Genomic DNA, 27,702 nt, shown 5'->3' with positions numbered 1-27,702 from the left:
TTCCCCTGTTGTTAATTGTGATTTATGTGTTTATGTAAAGAAAACACGGGTCCTCTTGAGCAGCGCTTACCGCCAAGGGCCTCGGTCGGGATTTGCCCAAACTCTTATTTTCTCAGTCATCCGTTCTGGGTGGAGAGTTTCCCGTCCCCAGGGGGCTGTGACGGGATTGGCATTCAATTCCCCTCCATCCTACAGCCAGTTAGTGACCTGATGGGGTTTCACTCTGACTTTGCAGGGGCTGCCCCGGAGGAAATCCTCAAAGGCAGAGGAGGGGCACAGGCTGTGAAGGTCTGTTTCTCCGCTGTTGGGTCCCCAGCTCCCAGGTCCTGACTCCTGCCTTGCCTTGGGGCTTGGGAGGCTGCGTCCAGCCATCACATGGCTGGCTGGACATCTGTGCCTACGTCCATGAAGTCTCCTGGGACAGGTGGGGGCTTCCATGGGACACAGAGGCTGGTACCTGGGGTGGGGGGTGAGGGGACCCCTGGGTGGCCCCTTCCTGCCCACGTCCACTGTCTGGGAAGGAGTCTGTATGTGTCCAGAGGGTCAGGCCACTCCAGAACCCCTGGGGCAGTGTCCCCCAGCCTGGCCCTGGACCTCACCCTGGAAATGGTCCTGGGGCTTGACCCTTGCATTTCTGGGGGCCTGGCCTGTGTTCCTGACTTCCTTCAAGTCTGTCCCCACAGCTCAGCCCTGGTGACATGATGGGGGGGTTGCAGCAGTGGCTCCAGTGGGTGACTTGAGGATCCTCTGTGGGTGGGGGGACTCTGACCAGGGGCCTGGCCTTTAGGGTCAGGGTGTGAGCTGTGACCTCCAACTGCCAGCTAGTGGGCCTGCATTGTCCCCAAGGGCAGATGAGTGGGCTGGGTTCCTACCCTCAAGACGTATCTCCATGCCCTTTAGCACCTTGGGTTTCTCAGCCTGGGCAGGCTGGAGGGCCCAAGGCTGACCTCTGCCCTTCTCAGGGCTCCCCCTGTGCTCCCAGGGTCAACTGCCCCCGCTGTCCGTGATGCTCCTGGGGGGTGGGGCGGGCGGGGGAGGGGCCACACCTGTACTTGGTGGGGAACATCCGCTCGCAGTCCTTGCACTCGTGGGCCTGCCCGTCACCGCCGCCACCACCCAGGCCCTCAGGCTTGAGCTCGTCGGCCAGGCCCTCGTAGAGCGCGGCCCCCACCGAGCTGCACGCGTACTTCTTGTGGCGCCGCAGGTCCAGCTTGGATGGGAAGAGCTCGTCACACGCGTCGCAGCGGAACGTGGGCTCCTCTGCAGGGGAGAGAGGACTGGCATGGGGAGGCGCCCAGGACCCACCCCAGGCCCACCCAGGCCTGGGGGCTGCAGGGGGTGCGGGGAAACCGTGGGCCTGCCCCACAGGCTCTGGCATCCTTCCTGCTCGTCCCGGGCCGAGAGAGGCTGCCCCGGGGACCCAGCGGGACTCTAGACTCCACCATAAGAAACCCTGAGGAGTGCTGGGCCCCGCGCCGGCCGGGAGCAGAGAAGGAAGCCAGGCTAAGTGCTTTGTGTATGAATTAGGAGGAGAGACGGCTGGGCTCTGGTGCGTATCATAAACGATTGTCAAGGTCAAACAAATAAAAAGGAGGCGGCTGCTATGAAGTTTATGAGGCAGCATCCTGTGGACCCTGCCAAGCCGGACAGCTCGGAGCTGTGAGTCCCGCGGAACGACCTCCGAGAGCCATTCTCCGCCCGTGGCTGCCTGGACCCAGCTTCTCCCCAGAGCAGGGGCCCCCTCTTCCCTGCTGAGGACCACCCTGTGTCCCCCAGGTCTGGATAGAGAACCCGCACAAATGAATCAAAAGGTGTTCTTGTCGGTGGTTGTGTGAATGTGTGTGCTCCTTGCGCACAGGTATGCAGCTGTGTGTGAACACAGGTGAATACTCCGGCATGTCTGCCTCCTTCTTGGGGCACCTTTGCACGAGTGTGCAGTCATTTTTGTGCATTTGTGCTCATGTTTGTGCTGGTGTCATGTGTATTCCTGTGTATGTGTGCATGTGTTTCTCTCTGTGGCTAGTATGAAAATTTGCATGTCTGCATAGCTTCACACTTGTACGCCTGCATTTGTGCATGTTTGTGTGTTCATGTGTGTGCTTACTTGGCACATGTGAATGGGTGTGTTTCTGTGCATGCATATGTGTTATGTGTGCATGCATGCATGCATGTTAAGCATACACATTTGTGTGCATGAGTTAGTGTGTTGGGTGTGCATGTGTATTCGTGAGTGCATGCACATTTGTAGGTGAATACACACTTGTATACATACTTTTGTGTGCCTCTGAATGTGTGTATGAGTTATGTGATTCAATTTGTGCATGTTTTTGTGTATTGGTATGAATCTATGTGGGCATGTGTGTATTTATGTGTGAAGGTGTGAGAGTGTGCATGTGCACAAGAACAAGGATCTCTGGGCCCCGCAGTGGGCAGAGCCTTGACCTTGGGATGGATGCTAACTGGAAGGGCCTGACCCTAAGGGATGCAGAAGCCAGGGAGGTGGGGACATGGAGGGAGGCAGGGGACTGTCTCCTGCCCCCTCTTTGTGGCAGAAGGGCCACCATCAATGTCCCAGATTGCTGAGGAGGGTGGGGTGGCTAGGCAACCTAAGCCTGTGGCCAGGGTTTGGGGGGAAGAAGGGGGAGGACTACAGGCAGGGGGCCCTCCTTGCGACTGGAATCTTCCCTGGGCCTGAGGGTGGACGCACTGCTCCCACAGACTCCTGAGGGTGGGGTGTGGCCACACCCGGCACCCCCACAGGTGGGTGCCCAAGCTCCCACGCCCAAGGGAGACACTCCTGTGGGTTCCAGCCCTGAGATGCCCCTGGTCAAGCCCCCGGGCCTTGGACAACATCCTGGGACACACAGGGAGGCAGCTGTCACCTTCCCTGGGAGCCTGCGGGACCGTGTTGGGGGAGCCAGGCCCGGTGCTGACCAGATGTAACCAAGTCCTGGTGTCTCAGCCCACTTTCCAACGTGAGGTTGCTGTTAGGAATGGTCTTGCTCGGGGGAAATCAAGAACAAGACAGGGAAGCAGCACCTGCTCAGAGTCTGCGGAGACTGGGGATGATGCCCAGCCCTGATCTGTGTGCGGTGACCTGAGCTTAGCTAGGAGCTTAGAAGGCTCTTCCCTGACCCCTGGACCTGCCCCAGACACAGGCCGAGCCATAGGATGGACTGGAGGAGGCCAGAGGGCCAGCAGGTCCTCAGCAACCACAGAAGTCTGGGGTGGAGGAGGCGGGATGGTGGCCGCACAGGTGACCCTTGAGCCAGCATCCCGCGAACACAAGGCCTGTAGGAGCCTGGTGTCCCTGACACCGGGCAGCACTGCTGGCCAGAAGGAAAGGGATGCATTGTAGCCATCTGGAGATCTAAGTCAGAGAAGATTTTAAGATGAAGCCCATCAAGGCCCTGGGCCGGTCCTTGATGCCATAATGGCACCCCACTCATGATCCCAGGAGGGGTCAGGTGGGCAAGAAAGACACACATTGCAAAATAGCCACTGGCAGGTCTGTAAGATGTTGCCTCTAAAACAGGAGGGAGGGGGCTTCCCTGGTGGTCCAGCGGCTAAGACTCTGTGCTCCGAGTGCAGAGGGGCTAGCTTTGATTCCTGGTCAGGGAAGTAGATCCCACATACCACAACTAAAAATTCTGTGTGCTGCAAGTAAGACCCAGCACAGCCAAAAATAAATAAATAAATATTAAAAAAAAAAAACAACAACAAATAAAGATAAAGCAGAAGGGAGCCTGGATGCTGCTTCAGGTAAGTGTCCACCGTGAGCTTAGCACCTGCGGTGGGGCGCCTCCACGTGGCCAGCTTGGTGCCTGGGAACGTTATCATGTTCCCTCCCCCAAGCCTCGCATCAAGCCGCAGGTTTTATCACTGGTACACAGAGGCCAGAGGGGGCCACCTGGCTCGCCCAGGGCATCCAGAGGTGAAGTGGCAGAGCTGGTACCCACCCTTCTCTCTGCTGGGTGCCTGGGGGCAGGTGGCTGAGTCCCAGTTTCCCGCTGAGGGTATAAGAAAGGCACCCCATGTGGCATGTGCGTGGTGATGGGATGTCAGTGTCCCGCCCCCACACAATCCCCCATAGGGCTTCCCTGTCCTTAGAAACATGGGTTCCTTCCCACTGGAACCAAGAGCACCGTCTTAGAACACAACCGGATGCCCAGGCCCCACAGAACCGCTGTTGTGGGTTTGCTCTGACTTCCTGGGCTGGAATGAGGCTGAGAGGGGCCCTCCCACCAGCATTATGAGGAAGTGAGACATGTCAGTTCCTATCTTACTCTTTCGTGCAAAGCGTGCTAAGTCACTTCAGTCGTGTCCGACTCTTTGCGATCCTTATGGACTGTGGACTGCCAGGCTCCTCTGTCCACGGAGATTCTCCAGGCAAGAACACTGGAGTGAGTTGCCATGCCCTCCTCCAGGAGATCTTCCCAACCCAGGGACTGAACTTGTGTCTCTTATGTCTCTTGCATTGATGGGCAGGTTCTTTACCACTAACATCACTTTTTCTGGACCCAAAACAGTCACTGAAGTTGAAATTTGAAAAGAAAAGAAGGGCCAACCCCACCTTTTCATAGCACTGACCAACTTATTTTTCCAGCTTGGATCTGGAATTTGGATTTATAATGAAAATTCAGCCTGCATCTCACTTCAAACGCATGGAGGGTGTCCTGGAGGTGATGGAGCCAGTGATGGAGGGTGCCCCCCTTCCATGTCTCCATCCCACCAGGGACCCAAGTTTGTTCCTGTCGAAGGACAGAGGCTGGAACAGGACACATCCAAGCCTTGCCCACTCATGCCATGGTGTGGACAGGTGTCCCTCATCTTCCATAAAGGTAAAGTTGGCATCGAATACACACCTGGGGCAAGCTGGATGGGGCAAGAAAGACGAGCCTGGACTGCATGGTTTTCACTTTCCCAGCACAAGCAACTCCAATTAAAAGAAATACTAGAGTATGTCACACTCCAATTGCATTATGCGACATTGTGTTGTATAGTTATGTTGTATTATATTATATCTGTCTATCTCATGCTTTATACAAATACGCTGCATCCTCTTGACCTTTTTTGGAGAGGGGGAAAAGTTAGTAATTTTGAGCCTTTCTCAAAAGAAAGGCATATTTGAATGGAAATGATTTTCTTTATTTTCTCCCAAGAGCTAGAAGTTCTCTTGAAAGAGAAATCTTTCCCCTCTCTACTGAAAAGAGTAAAAACAAAATAAAAAGTTCCTGGAACTAATGAACCTGAAAGTGGCTTCCCTCTGCTCTGAGTCACTTGTAGGAAAATTGGAATTGAATTTCTTTACAAAGCTGCAGCTTTGGAAGAGCGCTGCCAGGCTGCCAGTCCCAGGTCCACAGGGCTGGGGCCACTCCCCGCAGTGAACTGGCAGAGCAGGTCCACCCACCGCCCCCCCCCACCCCCGCCCTCCCTTCTTCCGTGATACCTGGAGGTCATCCTGCCAAAGCTCCTGCCCCCAACAAGAGCAGGCAGCATTGTGACTCAGAACGGAGCTCTCTTCATCTAAACCCGGGGAGGGGGGCTGTGGGCCGTGGCAAAAGCTCTGACTTCCGCCCAAACCCAACTAAACCGAGACCACGCTGGCCCGATGTCTTGTGTGTCGAGTCTGAGCCTTGCGTCTGTCTGAAGTTCCCTCGGCAACTTTTCGCGGCAAAGCAGGAATGTAACAGAAAAATAAATCAGTGCCTAATGGCTTCAGGGAACCCAGGGGGACACAATTATGTGGCATCTACATGCTAATCTACAGACTGGAGGCTCAAAAGCCCTCAAGAGCCCACTCCAAGTTCCTGCCGTGATAAGGGGCCCTGCATTCACTGGGGCTGGGATAAAAGATTTTTTATGATAATTATCTTAGTGAGGAACATTTTTACATTTTCTTTCTGTGCGATTCAGAGTTAACTGAGGAGGGGTGGCTGTTGGGAGGTGAAGGAGTGATCCTGACAGCCAAGGGGATGAAAAGTCAAATATTTGACGTTGGACTATTATGTGTGGAAAGCAAGCCCACAGATGTCTGATAAATTAGGAAAATGCAGACCCAAGTTATTTAAGATCAGGCATTAGAAGAGGGACAGGAATCAAGGTTTCTCTAACCTTTCGGAAGAAAGACAGGTCACCATACAAACAAAACCCCATGGCCCAGCGTGGCCGAATTTATCTTTCTGAGTGCACTATCTAAGATTCACAGGTCTTTTCAACAATTATTTTAAGAAAAATGAGACCATCCCCCTGATACCCAGAGCTTAGCCACCTACTTCCTTTTCTCGAAGGGCTGATTAAAACCAAAGTCTAGAGGAGAGGGTGGGTCGAGTCTATTTTATAGAACTGTACTTCTCTAGAGAGAGCCTTTGGAAGAACTCACGGGCGCAAAGTGCTGCCCCACAAAGGTGGGCCACGCTTGAGGACCGAGAAGGTCACCCTGCTCCCGGGGGCTTCCTGCTAATTTCGACGCCTAGCTCCCTGGCCCAGTCAACCGTACTCCCAGGCCGTGACACCGGAGCGGCTCCTCAGAGAAACTTGCAGTTAGTGGCATTAATCATTAAACCTTGGAGTACTTGTGTGTGTGTGTGGGGGGGGGGGGGGAAGTGTGGGGGAAGAAGGACAGGAAGGGAAAAGCCAGCCTCCCCCCTTTCTCTAGCAGGAATGGAATCATTTGCACCAGAGATGGTGAGAAGCAGAGGCTGCCTTCAGCTCACTTGCGGGGCCTCACGCAGAGAAGAGATGCCATCTATTCAGCCTCAGCACGTGGGGAGTTAACTGACCAGCCTCGTTGCCAAGCAGCTTCCTCCAACTGACTTTTCCTCTGCCACTTAAAAATGGTTCCAGGATCCCAAGGTGAATGGGCACACTGCTTAACAATGTGGATGGAGGAATAGAAATCTGGATTTCAGAAATCTGAGCCTGTATGAGACTGGGCTTTCCTCAAGCATCATCAGAGATGTGCCTGGGTATGGATGAACAAGGAATAGAAGTGTGTCTACCGGACACATACTATGTGACCAGCCAAGAGGAAAGAATACTAGGGATGCTTCCTGTAGTCCTGTTGGAAGAGCTTGCTTAGAGGAGCCCTCAGAAGCCCTAATGGAGAAGGCAATGGCACCCCACTCCAGTGGAAAATCCCACTCCTGGAAAATCCCATGGACAGAGGAGCCTGGTAGGCTGCAGTCCATGAGGTTGCTAAGAGTCGGACCCGACTGAGCGACTTCACTTTCATGCGCTGGAGAAGGAAATGGCAACCCACTCCAGTGTTCTTGCCCGGAGAATCCCAGGGACGGGGGAGCCTGGTGGGCTGCCATCTATGGGGTCGCACAGAGTCGGACACGACTGAAGTGACTTAGCAGTAGCAGCAGCAGAAGCCCTAAATATTCCCTCTCACCAAATAAACTTCCCTTAACTGTTCTCTGAGAATTTTTGCTTTTAACTACAGGTGGTCATTGCTTTCAAACACATGGATGGCATCACTGCACTTTCTTAACTGACACTGTGGCTCTCCTTTGGCACAGAGCTCTAGGGGGCGAATGTTTCCAAGCTGTGAAATGGGTCTGTTTGTTTAAGTCTTGCAGAGAGTATACTGCTGCTGTTAATGATAATTATACAGTTTAAAAAGAGCCCCTAGGACTCTCCCACTATAGAGATGTCAGGCAGCATGTTGTGTTGTCTCAAGTCCTGTCTGAACTCAGACTGTGGCCCCTGTAACCCAAGGAAGGAGAAAGCAAAGTGCTCAGGCTGAGAAGTTGTTGGAAGGAATTGGTTCTGCCCATCTGGGGCCTGGGAGATGGACCATGGGCAGCAGCTGGGGGACCCCCGGCTCCTGTCACGCTGTCCAAGTGATGGAGCACCAGGCCTCTGCTCCTGTGGGTGGGGGCTTACCATCCAGGCTGGGAGGCACCGCCCCCAGAGAGTAGGCGCCTTCTTTCACATGGACCAGCAGCTCTTCTCCTGGCTCAATGTCCTTAATGACTTTATAATAAATCTAGGATGGAGAAACCAGAGAGAAAGGGTCAGCATTGTCGGCCTGGCTGCTTTAAAAGCCACATCGTGCACACCCGGCCCGCACGCCATTGACACTGCTCATTGGGGAGCCTGCCCCGCTGGGCCCTTGACCTGCCTTCTAATTGCTGCTAAGAGGTTCCCCTTTGGAACTTGGCAGGGTACACTCAGGAGGACTAGAGTCTATTTTTAGCTAGTTTGATCCAGATTTTGGATAAAGGGGATGCAAAAGGAATTGCGTGAGGATTAGCCCCGAAGTTCCTGAGCAGGGTGGTTCCTAGCAGGAAATATCAGATAGAGAGAGCGGCTCCTTTCCTCAGAAGTGGAGCCTGGTTCCTTTTGTCAATATGTATGTAGGACACTTTCTGCTGTCTGGGGCCAGGATGGGGTCTTCACCCCTGAGCGTGGGTTTGGATGTTTATGAAAGTGGCCATGGAGACAGACGGCGGTCCTGTGTGCCAGGTCGGCAGGTGTGAGTCTCAGATGAGTGTGCACGTCTCCCACAGGGGGAGGTGGAGGGGAGCCCACGCCAGCCACAAGCTCGGTATCAGCAGCTGTGGGTGTCTGAGATCAGGGGTCACTCTGAAAACAGAGAGGGGTCAGGTGGGGCTCGGGGTAGAGCCTGTAGCCTGGAGCAAGCTCTGAGGGATGAATGTCCAGTGTCAATGCTCTGAGCAGCCCTGTAGCTTGCCAAGGTGTCCCCTGAAAAAGCACCATCTGCAAGGTGGGTGGTGGCCATGATCTGGAAAACTCCAGCTACTCAAGAGGGCAGCATGACCAGGGTCATCTGGGATGAGGCCCAGGGACCAGGCTCCAACAGCCTGGGAGGCTCTGGGAGAGACCGAGGCCTTCCTTGCCTTTGCCAGCCCCTGCCTAGGGCTCCTGCCCTCCCTGGAGTCCAGGGAACCAGCTCCTCTGGGTGGGGCGCCCACTCTCACGAGGACAGGGCTGACGCCAGGAACCCTGCATCTTAAATCTGGAAATGTCAGATAGCAGGCTGCATTTTTGTTAGGCCAGTCCACTGCCTCCCATGCCAGCATGCGATGTCTGGGTTCCTCTTCAGATCACAGTAACCAAGGCACTTCCAGGAGTGCTAAGGCTTGGTCCCAGGACTGGCTAGGAGGCCAGGGAAGGACCTGAGACCAGTCCATCTGCTTGGGGAGAACCAGGGGACAGAGGCTTCTCCAGGCCATTCCTACCCAAGGTTCTTCAGCACCACCTTCTGATGGAGGACCTGGTGGTTGGGTGTCAGGCCAGGCTTCTCCACAGTAGGTGGACATGGTTCAGACACCCCAGGGACTGACCAGGGCACTGCCTGCTCACCTCCCCCCATACCCCGGGGAAACATCTGGAAGGCTGAGTTTCCCCCTCTTGTGAGGCCCCTTTCCCCTCTCCCCCGTCCAAGTCCAGCTGTGGATGCCCTCACAGATTACCAATTTCAACTAATTCCAGAATGACACCAATGTGCTCTCAAAGAGACAACAGAGCCACATGGCATCCCCAAATTCCCCACTGAACATGTGGATGGTGGAACTGTACCCAGTAGAAGTACACACATGTACAGATGTCTTATCAATATGTACTTGTTAGCAATTTCATCTGGCAACTATCCTCTGGCATGTCGCTAAAATAAGTATGAGATTTTTAAAATGAAGACCAGACTTCCCAGGTGGCGCAGTGGTAAAGAATCTGTCTGCTAGTGCAGGAGACGCAGGAGATGTGGCTTCAATCCCTGGGTTGGGAAGATCCCGTGGAGTAGGAGTGGCACACCAACCCAGCATTCTTGCTTGGGAAACCCCACGGACAGTGGAGCCTGGTGGACTTCAGTCCATGGGGCCACAGAGAGTCGGACACAACTGAGCAATAGCACAGCGCAGAAACTGTACCATATTACCTTTTGTAGTTAAATCAATTGATATTAAACTCCCAATTTTGTATTATTTTATCTAAAAAATTACACAGTGCTCACAGACTTAGGGGATGAACTTAACTGTTTTCAGAGGTGAAGGATGGGGGGAAGGGATAGTTAGGGAACTTGGGATGGACATGCACACACTGCTAAATTCAAAATGGATAACCAGCAAGTTCCTATTGTATAGCACATGGAACTCTGCTCAACTGTTATGTGGCAGCCTGGATGGGAGGGGAGTTTGGGGGAGAATGGATACATGTATATGTATGGCTGAATCCCTTCACTGTTCACCTGAAACTATCACAACATTGTTAACTGGCTACACCCCAATACAAAATATAAAGTTTAAAAGAAATTACACAGTGGCTGAAATAATTGTTGTTTTTTTTTTTTTAAGTCGGACTCCAGCCACTGTATTTTAGAATAGACCCAAACTGCATCTCACGCTCCAGCAAAGCCGGGATGAGCCCCTGACCCATCCCACCGCAGGGAGTCACAGCTTATTAATACACAGACATAATCGCACTATCATCCCAGCGGTGAACCAGCGCATCCAGCAAGTGCAGCCTTAATGCGCCCGCCGGCCGCTGTGTCCCTGCGCGCATGCTGCCGCCGGCCGACTGCCGGTGGCTTCCCGTGGGTCCCCGTTAGAGGGCAATGTGGACCCGCCCGCAGCATCCTCCCCGGCTAGGCCTGCGCCCCGCGAGGGCCCGTAACGTGAGAGGCCGGCGGCGCGCTCTGACCTGCGTCCGGAGATGCAGAACTTCTGCTCCCGCCGGGCTTCGGGGGCTGACGCGGCTCACCGCCCCGCCTACGCCTCCGGCTCTGCGTCCCTCTCCGACCCCTTCTGAGGGCCACCCACTCTTCCAGGATCCCTAATCCCCCCCTCTCGGAGGGCCACCAGGTCTCCCGGGACCCCACCCGCCTTCTGGGATCGCCGGACTCCCTCCCCTTCCTCCCCCGAACCTCTCCAAGGGCCTGGGACCTGCAGATATCCCCCTCCCACCTCTGAACTGGGAGTCTACTCCAGTCTCATCCCCAACGCCCTTCGCCTCCTGCCCGCCTTCCAGGACTGCCAGATCTTCTGAGACGCCCCCTTCCTTCCCCCTCCCACCCAACCGCGCAGCCCCACCCCGTCCCAGCTCCGAGAGCTGCGGACTCAGTCCTCGGACCCCCCTTGGAGGGAACCGACCCTTCCCAGCCGGTGGGTCTAGCGCGCCGGCAAGGAAAGCAGTTCCTTGTGCGGCGGGCGCCCCCTACCCAGTCCCGCTCCTCGGGACAGACGGCGACCCCCGGCGCCTGGAGGGGGCGCGAGCACCGGACTCGCAGCGGGCCAGCAGACGGCCCGGGCCGCCGGGACTTTGAGCGGCTAGACTGAGTTAATAGCTATTAGAGCTGATCGAAGAGCCTGCGGCCAGACTGGGGACAGCGGGTGTCCCCGACCTGCCTCCACTTGGAGGAATGGGCGCAGCTGCGAACGGGAAAGCGCACGAACTTTTCCAAACTCAGCCGGTCCACCTTCGCTAAGGGCATGGGGCTCTGGCGGATCCGCCCCGGTCCACACAAAGGCGACAGGTACTTTTACGACCTGTTCGCAGCAGCACAAAGGCCTTATCTTCCTGGTCTGCGGGGTCCAGCGACTTCCTGGGACAAAGGCCAGGCTTTTGTGGGACTGAGTCTCCTGACTGCTGGGGCACAAGTTGTGCAGTTATTGTACCACCCGCCCCTTCCCTTCTCGCCGGTGGTAAATTATTATTGTGTGTGAGTGCTTAGTTGTGTCTGACTCCTTTTCCACCCCATGGACTGTAGCCTGCCAGGCTCCTCTGTCCATGCGATTTTCCAGGCAAGAATACCGGAGTGGGTTGCCATTTCCTCCTCTAGGGGATCTTCCTGACCCAGGGATCAAACTCACATCTCCATCATCCCCTGCACTGGCAGGCAGATTCTTTACCAGCGAGCCACCTGGAAACCAAATTATTACTGCAGTCACTTAAGTTGGTTTGTCCTGAAGTTGGTTTATCCCAGCCTTTCATTGTGTGCCCCTTGGTGGGACATATTCAAATCCCAGGGCTAACTGGGCATCAAGGATGGGCTGAGTCTTAAGGATTTTCACAAGAGGGGAACAGAAGCCTATGCCCCTGGAAAGAAAGAACCCTGGTCTCTGATACTCTTTCCTTCCCAGGCTCAGAGCAGACCTGCCTTTGTTTACAGGTTGGCATCTGTGTATCCAGGCCTGTCTCCGAACAGTGGCGTCCCCAGCAACATGTAACCGTCTCGGTCCTTGGATTGTGTGGCAAGGCGGAATTTTCTGTCTGGTTTCAGAGCCTGAGAGCGGAGGAAACCACAGCAACAGCTGACTTTACTAGCGCCAATAAATGTCTGCTCTAAACGGCTTTAAAAAATAACAATGCCAAACAGAACTGATCCTGAGTTAAGACCTTGTTCAGCATCTCAGTTCTCTTTGCAACGGCGAGACCTGATTGAACATGGGCGGCCGACACCAACAAGGGGGCCTTGGGATTCTAACTGTGTTTAGCCTGACCCTTTTACAATCTCTGGACACAAAGAGACGGCTTCTTGTAGGTGAACGGAGCTGGGACAAATACATGGCCACGTTCTCAACAAAAGACCGAGAAATTGCCGGAGAAAAACTGGATGCAGTATGGGCCACGTTCATAAGAAAATGAACATTGTTTTCTTTTCTTCCAACAACATTCTTTAAGACAAAGAAATATTTCAAATTGATAATGGCTGACAGTTTGGGCGTTCCTTAAGTTTGTTTTTGTTTTTAATACCAAGTCAGTTTCGCAAGAACAGATACTATTTTCAAACATAAAGACTTTAAGTTCCACAATTTTCATTCCACCTTAATCTTAGAATTTTAAAATTTAAGTAGGTGAAAAACTCCATCTGACCTACACTGGATAGAAAGGACTAGACTGAAGACCACCAGCCAGTATGTTGAATACAGGCCACAGCTCTCCCCTTCCAGGAGCAAAGGAAAATCATGAAAGTGATAAGTGAACTGGCCTTTGTTTCCACCCCCACCCCACTCCCCACCCCTGATCAGTTTGAGAAACTTTAAAGGCGTATTTGAGTAATATAGGTGCTTATCTTAAAAAAAAAAAAATTAAGCTCTCTCCATCCTGGATTTCAGAATTCACTTGTGCTTGAATTTGTGAAGGCTTTCGCGTGGCACACAAGGGGCTTTTCATGAGAGAAGCACACAGCAAGGGGAATTTGAATTGCTCTGAGATCTTGCTGAATAGCAAATCCGCGCAGTCGCCAGTCTGCCTTCGGAGAGAGGATGCTGGACCGAGGGTTATCTCTGGGCATTTTTCGGGGCTCCGCAATGTGGTGAGGCCAGCACTCTTATTGCCTCAAGACCTTGGTAGGTGTCAGCGTGTTTCCTCACTGCTTGCTGTCCCCAAACGCCGACCTTCTCTCTCGGAGAAAGTTGTGGACACCAGAGACCTGAGGCTGGCACAGGGGTTAGCTTTGGATTTTAAGAAACAGCCCAGGTGATGATCCAGAATGGAACTGGGAAGCAAGTGTTTAGAGCTGCTGAGAGTGTGGGCAGGTCTTTATTTCACTTTGCCTGCCTGGCTGTTTCAGGGCAAAAGGAAGGGGCCGGAGCTGGCTGCTCAGGGTTTGTTACCACCCGCAGGTTCTAGGAAGGAGCAGACGATCCCTTCCTCTGGCTGAGAGAGGGGAGGCGGCTTGTCACCCTTAGATTTGTCATGTCCCTCTCTTCCCATGTGTGGCTGGAGCAGCCTGTGCCTTAATCTTTACTTTCTGCCTTTATATATATATATATATATATTCTGTCACCTTCCCAGCAGCTCAACATTAAAAATCATCTTGTATACCCTCTTCTTTCTTAGTTGTACAGTTTGTTCCTGGATGTTACATATATATTTATTATCTATAAATTATCACATTTTCATATAATATAAAGATATATAATATACAGTTAGCTAGATTTTTAAAAAATATAAATATAAATTACAGGTTACAATTAAATTGTCTTCATCATACTTAAGTGGCTTCTTCTAATAAAGTATTTACTTCCACTTAATTAAGAGGGAAAAAATATAGGTTCTGGTAAATGATAACCGGTACTGTGAATCAATACCTTGTCCTTTGCCTCAGAGATTGTCCGTGTGCCCTGGGGAGTAAAAATGCGATGGTTTTCTAATGCAAAACACATTTGCTCTATTTGTTAAATAAGTCTTTTGCAAATTGGGTAAGAAGTGCTAAAATGAATTCCTCATCCTTCTCATTTTGGAAGGGAAAATTGTATCTAATTGTTTGGAAGCTACCATTGAAACAGCCGATTGCTTTTTAATTTAAATGCCGTGGAGGGAGGGATGGGCCTTCCACGATCAGGGCAGAGAAGGGCAGTGGACACGGCATAGCCATCGTTTAGAATCCCAGCCCTGGCAGACCGCTAACCCTGACACGGGGGTGGGCAGTGGGGAGGGGCTCGTCCGAGTTGGGGCAGTAGAAACGAAAGCAAAAGAACATGCTTTGAGCTTTGCCGGGAAACCCTGGGTTCTTGTCCTCTAACTCCTGGCTCTGAAGGATGGGCTGCTGGGTGGTGATCTGTTGGCTCATCTGCTAATAAAATGCCATTGTTTTAACACGCTCTGTGAAGGAGATTAGCCTTTGTCTGCTTCTGCTTTGGGGAGACGCGGCCCTTCACTTGTCCCGGAATGTGCTGGTGGTGGTGGCTTTTCCTGATGCCTGGCTGCCCAGCCCCGGTGGTTGGCGTGCTGTGCGGACCTCGCAGCCCTTCTGAGGTGTGCTGGGGGTCCAGCCCCTGAGTCGTGCTCCCTAATGTGTGTGAGTGACCCCAGTATCATGTTGCACCATCTTCAGCCACATTGGCCACCTGACATCCAGCCACCAACATCCTTGCCCTGTCGAGGTGATGTGGGAGAAGGAGCCGGGCTGTGTGCAGGCCTCTTCTGGCCTTCGGTTGCTCTGGAGGGCACTTTATTTCAAAGCACTTGCTTACTTTCTTATCACTAAAACAAATCCAGGACTTCCCTGGTGGTCCAGGGGTTGGGAATGCATCTGCCAGTGCAGGGGACACAGGTTTGATCCCTGGTCCAGGAAGATTCCACATACTGAGGAGTAACTAAGCCCATGTACCACAACTACTGAGCGCAAGCTCTGGAGCCGCAACTATGAACCCACGTGCTGCAGATACCGAAGCCCACATGCCTATAAGCCATGCTCCACAACAAGAGAAGCCACCACAACGAGAAGCCCGCACACCACAACTAGAGAGAAGCCGCCACTCACCGCAACTAGAGAAAAACCTGTGCACAGCAACAAAGACCCAGCACAGCCAAAATAAATAAATAAAATAAATACGTAAAACAAATCCAAGAACAGATCCTGTTCGTGTCTCCTGAGACATCTGAAACCAACTTGTTTGCTTATCACGGTGGGAGAAAGAGCCACCCAAGGGAGATCTGAAGGTCTCAAGTTTTCCTAAAAGAAAAGTGGGAGTTGGAGGATGCTGGGAGCAGGGGAGGGCCACAAAATCCCTGGGGAGGGTGGGCGAGGGTCTTGCCTCCCAGAGTGAATCAAGGCACCAGTGCTTGCCTTCTGCTCCTGCTAAGCTGGGAAGGTGAACCAGGCACCCCGGGTTCTATGCTGTGGTCTGATTGCCCCCCAAAATCACAGAGAGAAACTTGTTCCCCCAAAGTTGTCTGTTGTAGATGTTTTGCTCCTGGCAGCTGGGCCACCCCAAAGCTCGTGTGGCCTCAGGACTGCCGGTAGGCAGCAAACCTACAAGTCACCTTTAGGTGATAGGCTGGCTGCAGGGAGAAATTCAAGGCCCCTGTGGCCTTTGCTGCCCAGGGCTCCCCCCACCTAGAGCCCCATGGAAGCTGGTGCCAAGGGTGGTGCCCGGGGAACAGAGTGGAAGGGATGGGCTGGTCACCTCTCCTTGAGGTCCCATGGGGCAGAGACCGCTGAGAGCCTCAGGGCTCCAAGAAGATTGCAGAAGAGGACTCGGTGAAGGGCTCTGAGCTCTGCCCCTGCGGCTCCACAGCTGGGTGAGGGGCATGCGGTCAGTAGCCTGAGTGTCTGGGAAGAACAAGGCCTGAACGGACAGAAGTGGTCTGTCCAGTGGGGGGTGCATGCCAGGCGTCTGGGCTCCCTCAGCACTCTCAAAGCGGCTGGAGGGCCCACTACCGGCTCAGAACCACCCAGGGCATGCAGGCTGCATCTGTCTCCACAGCCCGTCTGGATACCAGCCGAGGCCTTGCTGGACTGAGGGTGTTGAGACCCTTGACCTCAGCCCACTGCCCCTGTGTGGGTGTCTCCAGAGGACTGGAGACCATCCAGGAGGCCCATGCAGAACTGCCTCAAGTTCTGTGGCCGCTGCGGCTTTGGGAATGTTCTCCTTAAGTGACCCTTTTCTGCCTGGTCCCCCTGGACCTCTGGACATTGGGGTTCAGGTCATGGGTCATGAACTCAAGTTAGAGCTTTTCTGATTGAAGTGATTTCTCTACCGAATACCACCTGGAAAACCTGAAGCTGTTTTCATGGATCTTAGATCTTTAGTCTGGGTGCCTTCCCTTCCATGTCTGTGCTGTGTTGGGAGGTGATGTTATGTGCAGGTGTGTGTGGTGGGGTCGGAGGGAGGGGGTAGGGAGGGAGAGAGAGGGAAATTGTTCCCTTTGGTGTGTCTCTGTGTATGTGTGTGTGTGTGTTTATGTTTGTGTGTGCATGTGTGTATATGTAGGGGGTTTCCTAAGTGCCAGGAAATCCTGGTGGAAACTCGGGATTAGGGCAATCTGAAAAACCCCATTAATACCATGTAATGTTTCCTTCTCAAAGAGAAGCCTGTCTTCAAAATTCTTTGTTTTATTATTAATATTTCAGGGATGGTTTTACTCCAGCTCCACGCAGGGTTACGCTGGTCCCTTTGCAGTGAGCTGAGCTTCCACCAGCCAGGACTGGGGGACGGAAGCCCTTCTGCTGGCCACGTGGCCATCCCAGGGGAGAGGAAGCTGGATTTCAAGAGACTGTCTACAAAACAGTTTGAAATCTAGTATGTATGTGTGTGTGCGTGTGCGTGTGTGTGAGTCACAAAGTTGTGTCCGACTCTTTGCGACCCCGTGGACTATAGCCCGCCAGGCTCCTCTGTCCATGGGATTTTCCAGGCAAGAATACTGGAGTGGGTTGCTGTTCCCTTCTCCAAGGCATCTTCCCAAACCAAGGATCAAATCCGGGTCTCCTGCATTGCATTCTTTACCATCTGAGTCATCAGGGAAGCCTTTTCCTATCATTATGAGAGTTTAAAATTATTTGTACTATTTCTCAGGAAAATTATGTCCCACACATCACCCATTTTCCTTTGAGATCTGAGATGAGGCCGACTCCTTGTGCCTCTTGGCCACTGCCTTCCTGGGTGTCTGGAGGCCACAGCCATGTAGTTAGGTTTGGGGATGGGGACATTGGTTGCCCAGTAATAGCGGGAACCACCCACCGTGGTCCGAGGAGGCCCGGCGGAGGGCTCCTCTCTCCCTCGGAGGATGGAGGGTTTGAAAGGCCCCAGGCAGGGAAATTTTTGCTGCTTCAGGCCATTTCACTGCTGTGTTTGCTTAAATGTGCACCCACATCCTTTCTGAGTCTGTGAGCTGAAGTGGGGATAATGAATCTCCCACATTTAGGCTGTTTGAAACATCCAACAGGCGAGGATGAAATTTTGATGTCACATTGGGTTGAAGTATTAGAACCAGGTGTGTTTCTGACTGTAGGATGGAGCTTTGAAATGGGAAGCACTGAGGGACAAAAGTGGGATGAAGTGAAAGGGAATCCCTGAGTTAAGGGTATTCCTGTTTGCTGGTCCTGACAAGGGAAAGAGTTCGCTGCAAGGCAGTGAATTCCATCTGGACCCTACACGGAGCTGAAATAAAAGCTAACCTAAAATATTAATAATAAAACAAAGATGTCGGAAGACAGACTTCTCTTTGAGAACAGACAATACATCTGCTTGCTTTTTCAGAAGCCTGCCACATAAAGATATTTACTTCACGGCTTAAGTTTGGTTCAGACACTCTAACAAACTTTTTTTTTTAAATAAAAAATCTGGATCCTTCACTATTTTATTCTGCATCCCACAGAAGTGCAGTCCTGGACCTGGCCTCCTGGTGTTTTTATCCCCCACTGCCCCTCGGCTCCCAGACACACGACCAAGGAACCATGCTCTCTGCAAGGAAAGGCCAAAAGAAGGACCATCTTTCCATGCACCTTAAACCTAATTCTCCTTCACTTACATTTTATGCTCATCTAGAATGGAGAAGGAAATGGCAACCCACTCCAGTGTTCTTGCCTGGAGAATCCCAGGGACAGAGGAGCCTGGTGAGCTGCCGTCTTTGGGGTCTCACAGAGTCGGACACAACTGAAGCGACGTAGCAGCAGCAGCAGCAGCAGGAGAAAAAGTGTCTTTCTTTTTTTAAGTACTGTGCTAATTTTTATGATGGTTCTTTTGCTTTCTTTCAGCAATATATTTTGTAATTAAAAAATAGTTATTTTCAGAATGTCGGGTTCCCACTGGAAGCTGTAGACATCTCAGTGGTAGAGGTGGATCTGAGCTTCACCAGATCATGTCCACTGGAGAGAGGGAGAGCCGCTCAGTCCAGGCTGAGCTCACACGGCCGGGAAAGGGGCTGAGGAGATGAGGGCGAGCTGCCCAGCAATCCATGCGGGTCCCGGGGCCTACTGGGCGTGAGGTCTCTGCATTTCTTGGTGCAAACTTTTTTCCTCTAAAGTCAGGAGCTTCAAATGGCTTTTAAGAGTTTGCACAGATGACCTGAAGCTGCATCCTCTGTTATGTGGTCTCCACAGACATTTCTTAAAGCAATGGAACCCTTTTTTTGCAAATGAAATCTCATGGGTAACCCCAAAACAGAGGCAAAAGCAAACCCTGTGATGGACAGGGATGGGCCCCCAGGCATCCTGAGGAAGACTTACGCTGGGGACTTGGTGAAAGCGTGGTCTGAAGGGCCTGGCTCCGAGCAGGGTCTCTGGGGGCCACCTCCAAACTTGTGATGAAAACATGGACTAAGTGCTTCCAGCCCTGGGGACACATTGTCTTCATGGTGGAAACTCCATGTGGCATCTTCTGTCCTGATTGGTTCCTGAGACTGGATGCCTGCAGCCCAGGACCAGCAAGGACATGAAGTGGTAAGGATCTAGCATGCCAAGAGGGTCTTCAACCTCCTGGGGGCGGCAGCAGAAGCCGAAGAGTTCCTTAGCTCTGGCGGGACAGGCACAGAAGCCCAGACCATGCAGCTCAGGAAAAACATCAATTGGCTTCCAGCAGGGCCAGGATTTGTGCAAAATGTGGCTGGTCACTTCTGCAGGCTGGCTATGCTGTCGCAGTGATTTCGGGGACCTCGGGACAGCTGGGGTCTCACCTCAGCCTTCCAGACGGCAAGTGCGGAACCCTTCCAGGCAGCTGGGATGAACAGCCATTCAGACACGACTCTCAAGCAGAGGTGTCCGGTTCTCCACTTCTCTCACATGGGTGACGTCTGTCGGAATGTGGACCCTGTGGTTTCGGTACCTGCCTGCTCCTGGCCACATTTCTTCCTATAAACTGTCATCTTTTGGCTCTCAGACCCCATTAGCCCCCAGTGAGGCCATGGCACAAAGGCATTTGTGGGGTGTCACCAATTTCCCGGAAACTCAGCGCTGGCCAAGTGTCAAGTAGCCCCCCCGCTGCAGAATGGGCTTGGCAGAGGTGCGGCTAACCCTTCACCCTGGCGCCCCCATTCCTGTCCGCCTCAGTACCAAGGCCCCAAGGACAAGGCTCCGTGCGAGTCTGGACCTACCTGCTCATTGATCTGACACATGGTGAGGTTCTGGTCGTCACAGGAGCATGCCACTCGGATGTACTTGAGCCAGCTGCCGGCCCCGGCTTGCTGAGCATCCACACAGAGCTTCCCGCTGTCCAGGTCCTCAGAGATCTGCCGGGCAAGAGAGAGAACCAAGAAAGCTCAGAGGCACCCTGTGTGCTAGAGCCGACGCACTCTGTGTTTGCCCAGCAAGGGAAGCCACCACTGGGGCTCATAGGAGGAAGGCTGTTCAGCCGCTGGACATCAGCTGACCCTCTGGGCATTGGCAAGGCACTCGGCCCACCCCCGCCCATGCCCAAAAGCCTTTGGGAGGGAGCCTGGCGCAGAGGTAGGAGGATCGCCCTGTCTTTTCTCACCGAGTAGATCACTGCCCTGCCAGAGCCATAAAAGTGCCACCGGGGCTGCAAAAACTCCCCAGCGAGCTGCCCCACATGTGAGAAAGCAGAGGCCGCTGTGTCCGAGAGCAGAGCCCTCTGCTGAGAGCTCGGGGTGTGGGCTGGGGATGAGCGATCTCGAAGGTGAAGGTGTGGTTGGGGTGTGGCTGCAGGCGCATCTCTGTGCGTGTGCCTGTGCGCACGCGTGTGTGCCCGTGTGCGCATGTGTGCAAGTGTGCGTGTTCACAGCAGCCTGCAAGAAGGAGAACCGTTGGGTTTTCTTAAAAGTGGAAGTTTCCATCTGACACTGGGGGCTTGCAGACGCCCAGCCTGCAGAGGCCCCGTGGGTTTGACCCGCGTTAGGTACTTTGTTGTTGCTATGTTCTCTGAACATGCTTCTGACAGGCAGAGGCAGGGTGCTTCTCCAGCACATGCACCTCCGAGCAGGCCATCTCCCAGAAGACCTGACTGCTGGCCCTGCTGAGGGGGGCCTCCCTGAAGCTACTGGGCCCTGAGGTGGGAACTGTAGGCAGAGTTCCTCCCACCTGCTCTATCAGTGCCTGCTCAGAAATCCAGAGCCGAGGAGCCTAGTGGCACTGTGGGAGGACTTCCTGGGCAGCTGGGCTGGGAGGCTAGGAGGGGAGAGGGTGGGGCTGAGGCCACCACTACACTGAGGACCGGAAGTAGGTGTTCTGATGGGCAAGGATATTTAGCTGGGCAAGGGGTATCCAGGTGGGCAGGACAGTTCAGGTGGGGAGGACTGTCCAGGTGGGCAGGGGTGTCCAGATGGGCAGAATAATTCATTTGGGCAGGATTATCTAGGTGGGCAGGATTGTTCAGGTGGGCAGGGATGTCCAGGATTGCCTAGGTGGACAGGTGTTTCCAGGTGAGCAGGTGTGTCCAGGTGGGCATGTGTGTCCAGGTTGGCAAGGGTGTCCAGGTGGGCAGAACTGTTCAGGTGGGCAGGTGTTTCCAGGTGAGCAGGTGTGTCCAGGTTGACAAGGGTGTCCAAGTGGGCAGGGTTATTCAGGTGGGCACGTGTGTCCAGGCAGGCACGGGTGTCCAGGTGGGCAAGGATGTCCAGGTGGGCAGGTGTGTCCAGGTGGGCAGGTGCATTCAGGTGGGTGGACAGGTGCATTCAGGTGGGCAGGTATGATAGGAGCAGGTGTCAGAAGGACCCAGCGAAGTCAGCGCAGGGGACAAACTGAGGAGGCTGAATACAGGTGCCACGGCCTCTATTCCCTGGGGTCTCCCCAGTGCCATCTGATGAACAGGTAAGAACCCAGGAAGGGAGGGAGGCTGCCCCTGAGGTCTGAGAAGCTCACTTCTGGCCAGAGAATCAGGACACTTTATAAACAGCTCAGATGCCTCCCAAACGTCCATGGACACTTTCTAAATGGCCAAGGGTCCTGCCCAGCCTGTGAGTCAGCAAGGTTTCAGGAGTTGGCCGCTTTGCTGTGGGTGGCCCAGAACCCGCCTGCAGTCCTTCTGTGTGACCACACCCCACCTGCTGGAGCCCACGGCAGCCTCCCAGTCACGACAAGTCTCCAAGCAGCTGCTGAGCTGACCTGGATGGGGCTGTGAGCCCAGAGGCCTCCACTCTGATGATTCTCCATTTTGGAGACTTTAAGCGAATGGGCCTCATTCTGAAAGAAAGGCGAGAGCCCAGAGAGCCTGGGACAGTGTGGCTGCAGGGGTGAAGGGCCATGACCTGCTCTTGGCCGCACCAGGAGGCCACTGTGGGCTGGGGGGAGGGAGCCCAGGCCACGGGGAGAGGCCCCGCCCCCAGCACTAACGCCTCTCGTCGGCCCCTCCTCTTACCTCCCACCCCAACTGCAGGAAACCCACAAGAGACCCACCAAGCAAAGCTGTGGTTAGTGGCACCTTCACACGGCGAGGCGCCCGCCACCTCCCTGCATCACAGGGAGGAAGAGGGGCCGGCTGGCCAAGGCCCAGGGACCCCCACCCCACTCCTTCCCACTCCATCCCTGTGCCCCTCATCCAGCATCTTCACAGGTGGGTGTGGCTGGGTGGGGGCTGGCCAGCTCTCTCTGTTTCTGTCTGTTTCTCTCAGTCTCCCTCCACATCCCTCACCACCCTGCCCACAGTCCAGTCTGGGATATGCAGACAGAGATGGCAAATGACACTGTGAGCCATTGCAACCATCATGTGCACACCCCTGTGTCTCCTGTCACCCCTGAGATGGTGCTTGACCCTTCATTTCTCAAAGGACTTGTTGGGGGTGGGACAGAGAAGCCCAGAAGGCCGGATCAAGGACAACCCGTTGATTCTTGGTTCTAGTAGATTCTGCACCAACGTAGGATGGCTAGACAATCCCAGGCTCATCCCCCAGCCCCATACCTGTGTCCAGCCTGAGCGTGGGAGCAAGTCCACACCTCTGCCTGCATACCTGTGGGCATGCACACAGCCCTGCGGCTGCCCAGACAATCCCCTGCATCCCCACGAAGGCATGGCAGGACCCTCCCTCCTACTCAGCCCCTCTCAGTCCTCCCGGAGCAGGCATCTCTCCTTCATGAGACGGCCCACTTTCACCAAACATTCACAGGCCTCTCAAGTGTGTCTGAACACAGACACAGCCAGTGGCTCACCTACGTGGACACTGTTCCAGGGCCTCCAGCCTGTCTCCATCCTTCCTGGATGCAGGGCCCAGAGCTCAGAGGCAACAAATCCTCCAGGCCCTCTGCCTGGCTCCTGGTGTGTCTTCCCTGTGTGGTCAGCAGCCCCTCCTGGGAAACTTCCCTGGTTCCCAAGCTCAACCACTTGGACGACCACAGGATGGCTGTCACTTCCTGAAGACCTCTGAAGGTCCAGGGGATCCATTCTCCCTCGTGAGCACCCCAGGTGGTTTTCTGGGGTAACAGAGGTGGTCTTGGTTAACTCCTTCCTCCCAAAGAGAATAAACCCTTCCTCCCTGAGAGGTAGCAGGGGAGGCTGACCTTTCCTCCAGGGAGGGACAAGAAATCCTGGTCTTGGGTCCCCAAAGTGGAAATGCAGGGGCAGGTTGGGTGGTGCAGGACTTACCCCTGATGCCAGGACCATGTCTTGGTCTCATCTCTGTGGGGCACACCTGGGCACACCTGGATGATGGACTAGGAGGGACAGAAGCCTCATCTGGAAGGTGCTGCTTTTCTGCTTCAGACCAGAGACATGTTCTAGGAGTGGCCCCAGCTCTGGCCTCAGGCCAGGTGGGCAGGAGGCTGTAGGCCTGGCTTCTTGTTTGGGGCCTGGGTGGGCTGTGCCGTTTCTGACTCCAGATGGGGAGAAATGGGCGGTGATGTCCATCTCCCCTTGGCCTCCTTTACTTCTGTCTCTGCCCTTCTCTCTTCACAGCCATATATGTGGCCTCCAGGATGCTCATATCACCAGCTGAGTGGGCTGAGGTCTCTTTCTGAGCCAGCACTGCCCCCTGCTCACCACTGCAGACCTCCTGGGTGGAGGCTGGTGGAGAACCCCTGGAGCAGGGCAGCCCCCAGCCCAGGACCGCACATTCATTGCATGCTGTCTGGAGTCAGAGAGGGGGTCTCCCTGTCTGCTCTGGGACCCAGCAAGCGGGCCTGAGTGGCCACAGGTCCCCTCTCCTGCCTCTTTAGGAATGAGACCTTCCAGGGCCCATAAAGACAGGTCAAGATCCAGCTCAGCAGGGCCTGAGGCCTGGTTTGTTCTGTATCAGGGCCTTGTCTCAGGAGGCCAATACTGGTAGAAGTGGACAGAGAAGGAGTGGATGACATTAGTGCCCATGGGCCAGGCTGCAAGCTCGGTTCATGAATGTGGGAGGGCCCAGCCAAACCCTATCCCCAAATCTCCTAAGGAGACATTGGGGGGCAGTGGCCTAGAGGCTGCTACGGCCTCGGGCTGGGTCTCTCTGCAGATCTGAGGTCTGGGCCCCCTGCCTGATGGCACTCAAAGCCTGACTCTGGGCTGCTTGGGGCTGAGTCTTGGGGGCCCCAGGGCCTCCAAAGAAAGCTGCCCTCCTGCCCGCTTTCCCCCACTGGCCTCCCCAGCTCTCATCCCCCCACCAGCTTCCCCAGCTCATAAATCACCCCCACCAGAAAGGCCGAGTATGAAGCAAAGGCATGGAAAAATTCTTAACCTTGACAATTTTTTTTTCACATCATTTGAGGTTTCCTGCACTTCGAATCTGTGGGCTCGCTGCTAGGCCTGCTCCCTCACGTTTAATGGGCCTGTCCGGGGTGTGCATGCCGCCAGGGATTCGGACACGTCTGTCGTCAGCTGCCTAATGGGTTCTGAGCAGCCAGGAAGGAGCAGGCCTGGGAGTCTGGCCCCTCGGCTCCATGTCCTGCTACTGCAAGTCGGCACAGAAGAGGCCTGAGCCCAGTGCTGGCACCAGTGGTAGGTCTCATCCTTCTCACCCAGACACCTTCTTGAGCTGATTCAGAGCCACATGTCCAGCCACCAAGCTGTGCGGGGCTGTCCTGCCCACAGGCACCCGCATATGCACGCGTGCGCGCGCGTGCACACACACACACACACACACACACACACACACACATGCACGCACACACATGCCAGAATTTATGGCATCCACGAGTAGCTGGAACAGAAAGTCCATTCTTGTGATGGAAGGAGGTGAGGGAAAGGCTTTCTGAAAACACCTCTGCCGGGTGCGGACGCAGAGCCTGGATGAGCTCGTAAATCCTCCGTCCTGACTCTCATTATGGGCTCGGTGGTGACATGACCAAGCACTGGCGGGACAGGGTCACCCGGCTGCCCAGAAGACAGGAGTCCCGGAGGCGGGTCACTGGGCCCCACCTGCTCAGGCTGAGAGGAAGGTAGTGGTGGGGCGGGGGAGGAGGAGGAGGGAGGGGGAAGGGAGGGGGTGCTTCCAGGGGGAGAAGGTAACCCATGGACACTGTTCCTCCAAGACTGAGACCAGCCTGTCTCCTAAGCCCATGAAAGGAGTGGGGTAGAGAGAGCCAGTGTCCATGGGTTTGTGCTTGGAAGGAGAGCATGGGGCTCCTAGGGCACGGCTGCTGACTGCAGTCTCCGTGGGACAGTTCTGGGGCAGTGGGGCATGCGTGGTGGGGGATAAGGGCCAGAGGGCCTTGGTCTCAGGTCCCAACAGCACAGCCCAGGATGGGGGTTCTGCAGAGGAAGCCGGTGCCTGGGAGGGTGACCATGATGATGCAGCAGCAGGTCGCAGGGGCTGAGGGGCCGGACTCCCAGGCCCGCTCCTTCCTGGCTGCTCAGAACCCATTAGGCAGCGGCCCCAGGCCCCTGCCTAGGGAATTCCTCCTGTTAGTGGTGGGCAGAGCCTCTCCACTGAGAGCTAGACCCCAGAAACCACACTTTCTGTATTCGAGGTCCACAGATGCCTGCAAAGACCAGACCAGGAATCACTGACATACCCAAATACTAGGTGACCCCCCAGGATTCTCAGAGCCTCTCCCCTCAAAATCCTGACCTCCAGGTGCCACAGTGCTTCCTCAGGTTCACAGACCATCTCCCACAAAACGCCCCAATACTCTGTGCTGCCACATTCCTGGGGTACATGCCCCTGGGGGCCTAGCCTGGAGCCCAGAACACTGAACTCACCACACTGGGCTCTCCTCTCTCCTCCTTCCCTTCCACCTGATTCTTAGTTTATTTCTCCTTTTTTTAAAAAAAATTTCCCGCTTCAGGCAGGGGCCTGCACAACTCTCCCAGCAGTGTCTGTGTGCATCTCAGAAAACTGGAGGGTAAAACAGAGGCAAAGCAGAGATTCTGGTCTGACTCTGAGCATCGCCTGGCCTAGAGCAGGACTTACACTCCTGGTCTCACCAACAGAACCCAGGGGAAAAGAAGAGGGGCTTCGGTGAATGCAGGACTGAGCAGGCTGTTCTGAGGGTCCCTGGCCTTGGTGTGCCCAGAGCACAGCCTGGCTCCAGCTGAGTCGGGTGTTTGGAGGCTTAGCGTCCTCCTTGCACATCCCGTCCATCATGGCAGGCTGTGTCAGTGGCCATAGCTCATGGTCCTGACCCATCAGAAATAAACAGGCACATTGAGGATTGAAACCAGTGCCCTTAAGTCTGCAGGGAAATCAATGAATGAGAGACTCACTCAGACACAGAAGCACCTCAGGGTGATTGGCAACTGGAGGGGTCCGCTGAAACCTCAGACCAGCAGCTGAAATGTCCCTACAGGCAGGTCGTGGGGTGGGCAAGGAACCTCGTGAAGGAAAGAGTGCCCCATCACTGTGGGGATTCAAGGAGGTCTCAGTGGTCATCCCCCCAGGGTGCTCCAGAGGGAGGCAGACTCTCTGATCACAGTTATCTTTCCAGGCTAGACATTATAAACTCTGAATGTGACAACATGGGGGTTATCTGGGCTCCTGCTTTGGTTTCCTCTTTGAAACTAGAAAGCCTCTTTCTGGTCTTCTGTGGAGACCCGTGGCTCCTTGCAAGCACTTACACTGTATGAACACTTGGCTTGTCCTTCATCCCGAACAGAGCTCCATGCCCATAGCTGTGCCCCGCTCAAGGGCACAGGTGCTGTGGGGAAGTAGCTTTGGCCACGGATGGCAGTGGGCATCTGCTGCCTCCTTGGCTCTTGGCACCTGCTCATCTGTTCTTTAGAAATGTGCTGGGTTAGGGTAGGGGCATGCCCACTATAGGATGACGAAGGCGCTGGTCAGAAGCAGGGCCCCTTCCTAGGTCTCCCAGGTGGGTAAGAAGCCCAGACTCCGGGGAAGTCAGGAGTCTTCCGTGGGCTGCCTGGGGCTCCCGAGTGAAAAACCAGACCTGGTAGCGGGTAGGAGAGGGGCCCTCAGCAAACAGGCTCCATCTTGGATGTCTCCCTTCAAATATCCCTCTGATCACAATGTTCACTGCCGCACTATTTACAACAGCCAGGACACGAAAGCAACCTCAGCATCCACTGAAAGAGGAATGGATAAAGATGTGGTACATATACACAATGGAACATTACCCTGCCACAAAAGGGACGAAATAATGCCATTTGCAGTGATGGGTGTTGGAGAAGACTCTTGAGAGTCCTTGGACTGCTAGGAGATCCAACCTGTCCATCCTAAAGGAGACCAGTCTTGGGTGTTCATTGGAAGGACTGATGCTGAAGCTGAAACTCCCAATACTTTGGTCTCCTGATGGGAAGAGTTGACTCATTGGAAAAGACCCTGATGCTGGGTGGGATTGGGGGCGGGAGGAGAAGGGGACAACAGAGGATGAGATGGCTGGATGGCATCACCAACTCGATGGACATGAGTTTGGGTAAACTCTGGGAGTTGGTGATTGACAGGGAGGCCTGGTGTGCTGCGATTCATGGGGTTGCAAAGGGTCAGACACAACTGAGTGACTGAACTGAGATGGACCTAGAGAGAGTTGTACTGAGTAAAATAAGTCAGACAGAGAAAGATAAGTATCACATGATATTGCTTATATGTGGAATCTAAAAAAACAGTACAAGTGAACCTATTTATAAAACAGAAACAGTCACAGACTTAGAAAACAAACTTAGGGTTACCAGGGTGGAAGACAGGGGAGGGATA

General features: G+C 54.2%; 1 protein-coding gene across 3 annotated transcripts in view; it reads right to left on the bottom strand.

Annotated features, from left to right (window-relative positions):
• The window catches only part of PRDM16 (PR/SET domain 16), a 337,272-nt gene that overhangs the window by 36,206 nt on the left and 273,364 nt on the right, over positions 1-27,702 (bottom strand). For all 3 annotated transcript variants that reach the window (XM_070474169.1, XM_070474170.1, XM_070474171.1), the window contains exons 4-6: positions 19,783-19,917; positions 7,891-7,993; positions 1,047-1,260 (exon numbers count right to left, since the gene is read on the bottom strand). In XM_070474169.1, coding sequence (XP_070330270.1) covers positions 1,047-1,260; positions 7,891-7,993; positions 19,783-19,917 — 452 coding nt within the window. The remainder of the gene's footprint in view (positions 1-1,046; positions 1,261-7,890; positions 7,994-19,782; positions 19,918-27,702) is intronic.

Source organism: Odocoileus virginianus, chromosome 11, assembly GCF_023699985.2.
Source record: "Odocoileus virginianus isolate 20LAN1187 ecotype Illinois chromosome 11, Ovbor_1.2, whole genome shotgun sequence".
In the NCBI taxonomy this organism is placed as follows: domain Eukaryota; kingdom Metazoa; phylum Chordata; class Mammalia; order Artiodactyla; family Cervidae; genus Odocoileus; species Odocoileus virginianus.
Note: the sequence above shows the minus strand (reverse complement) of the source record. Positions and strands in the feature narration are given on the sequence as shown.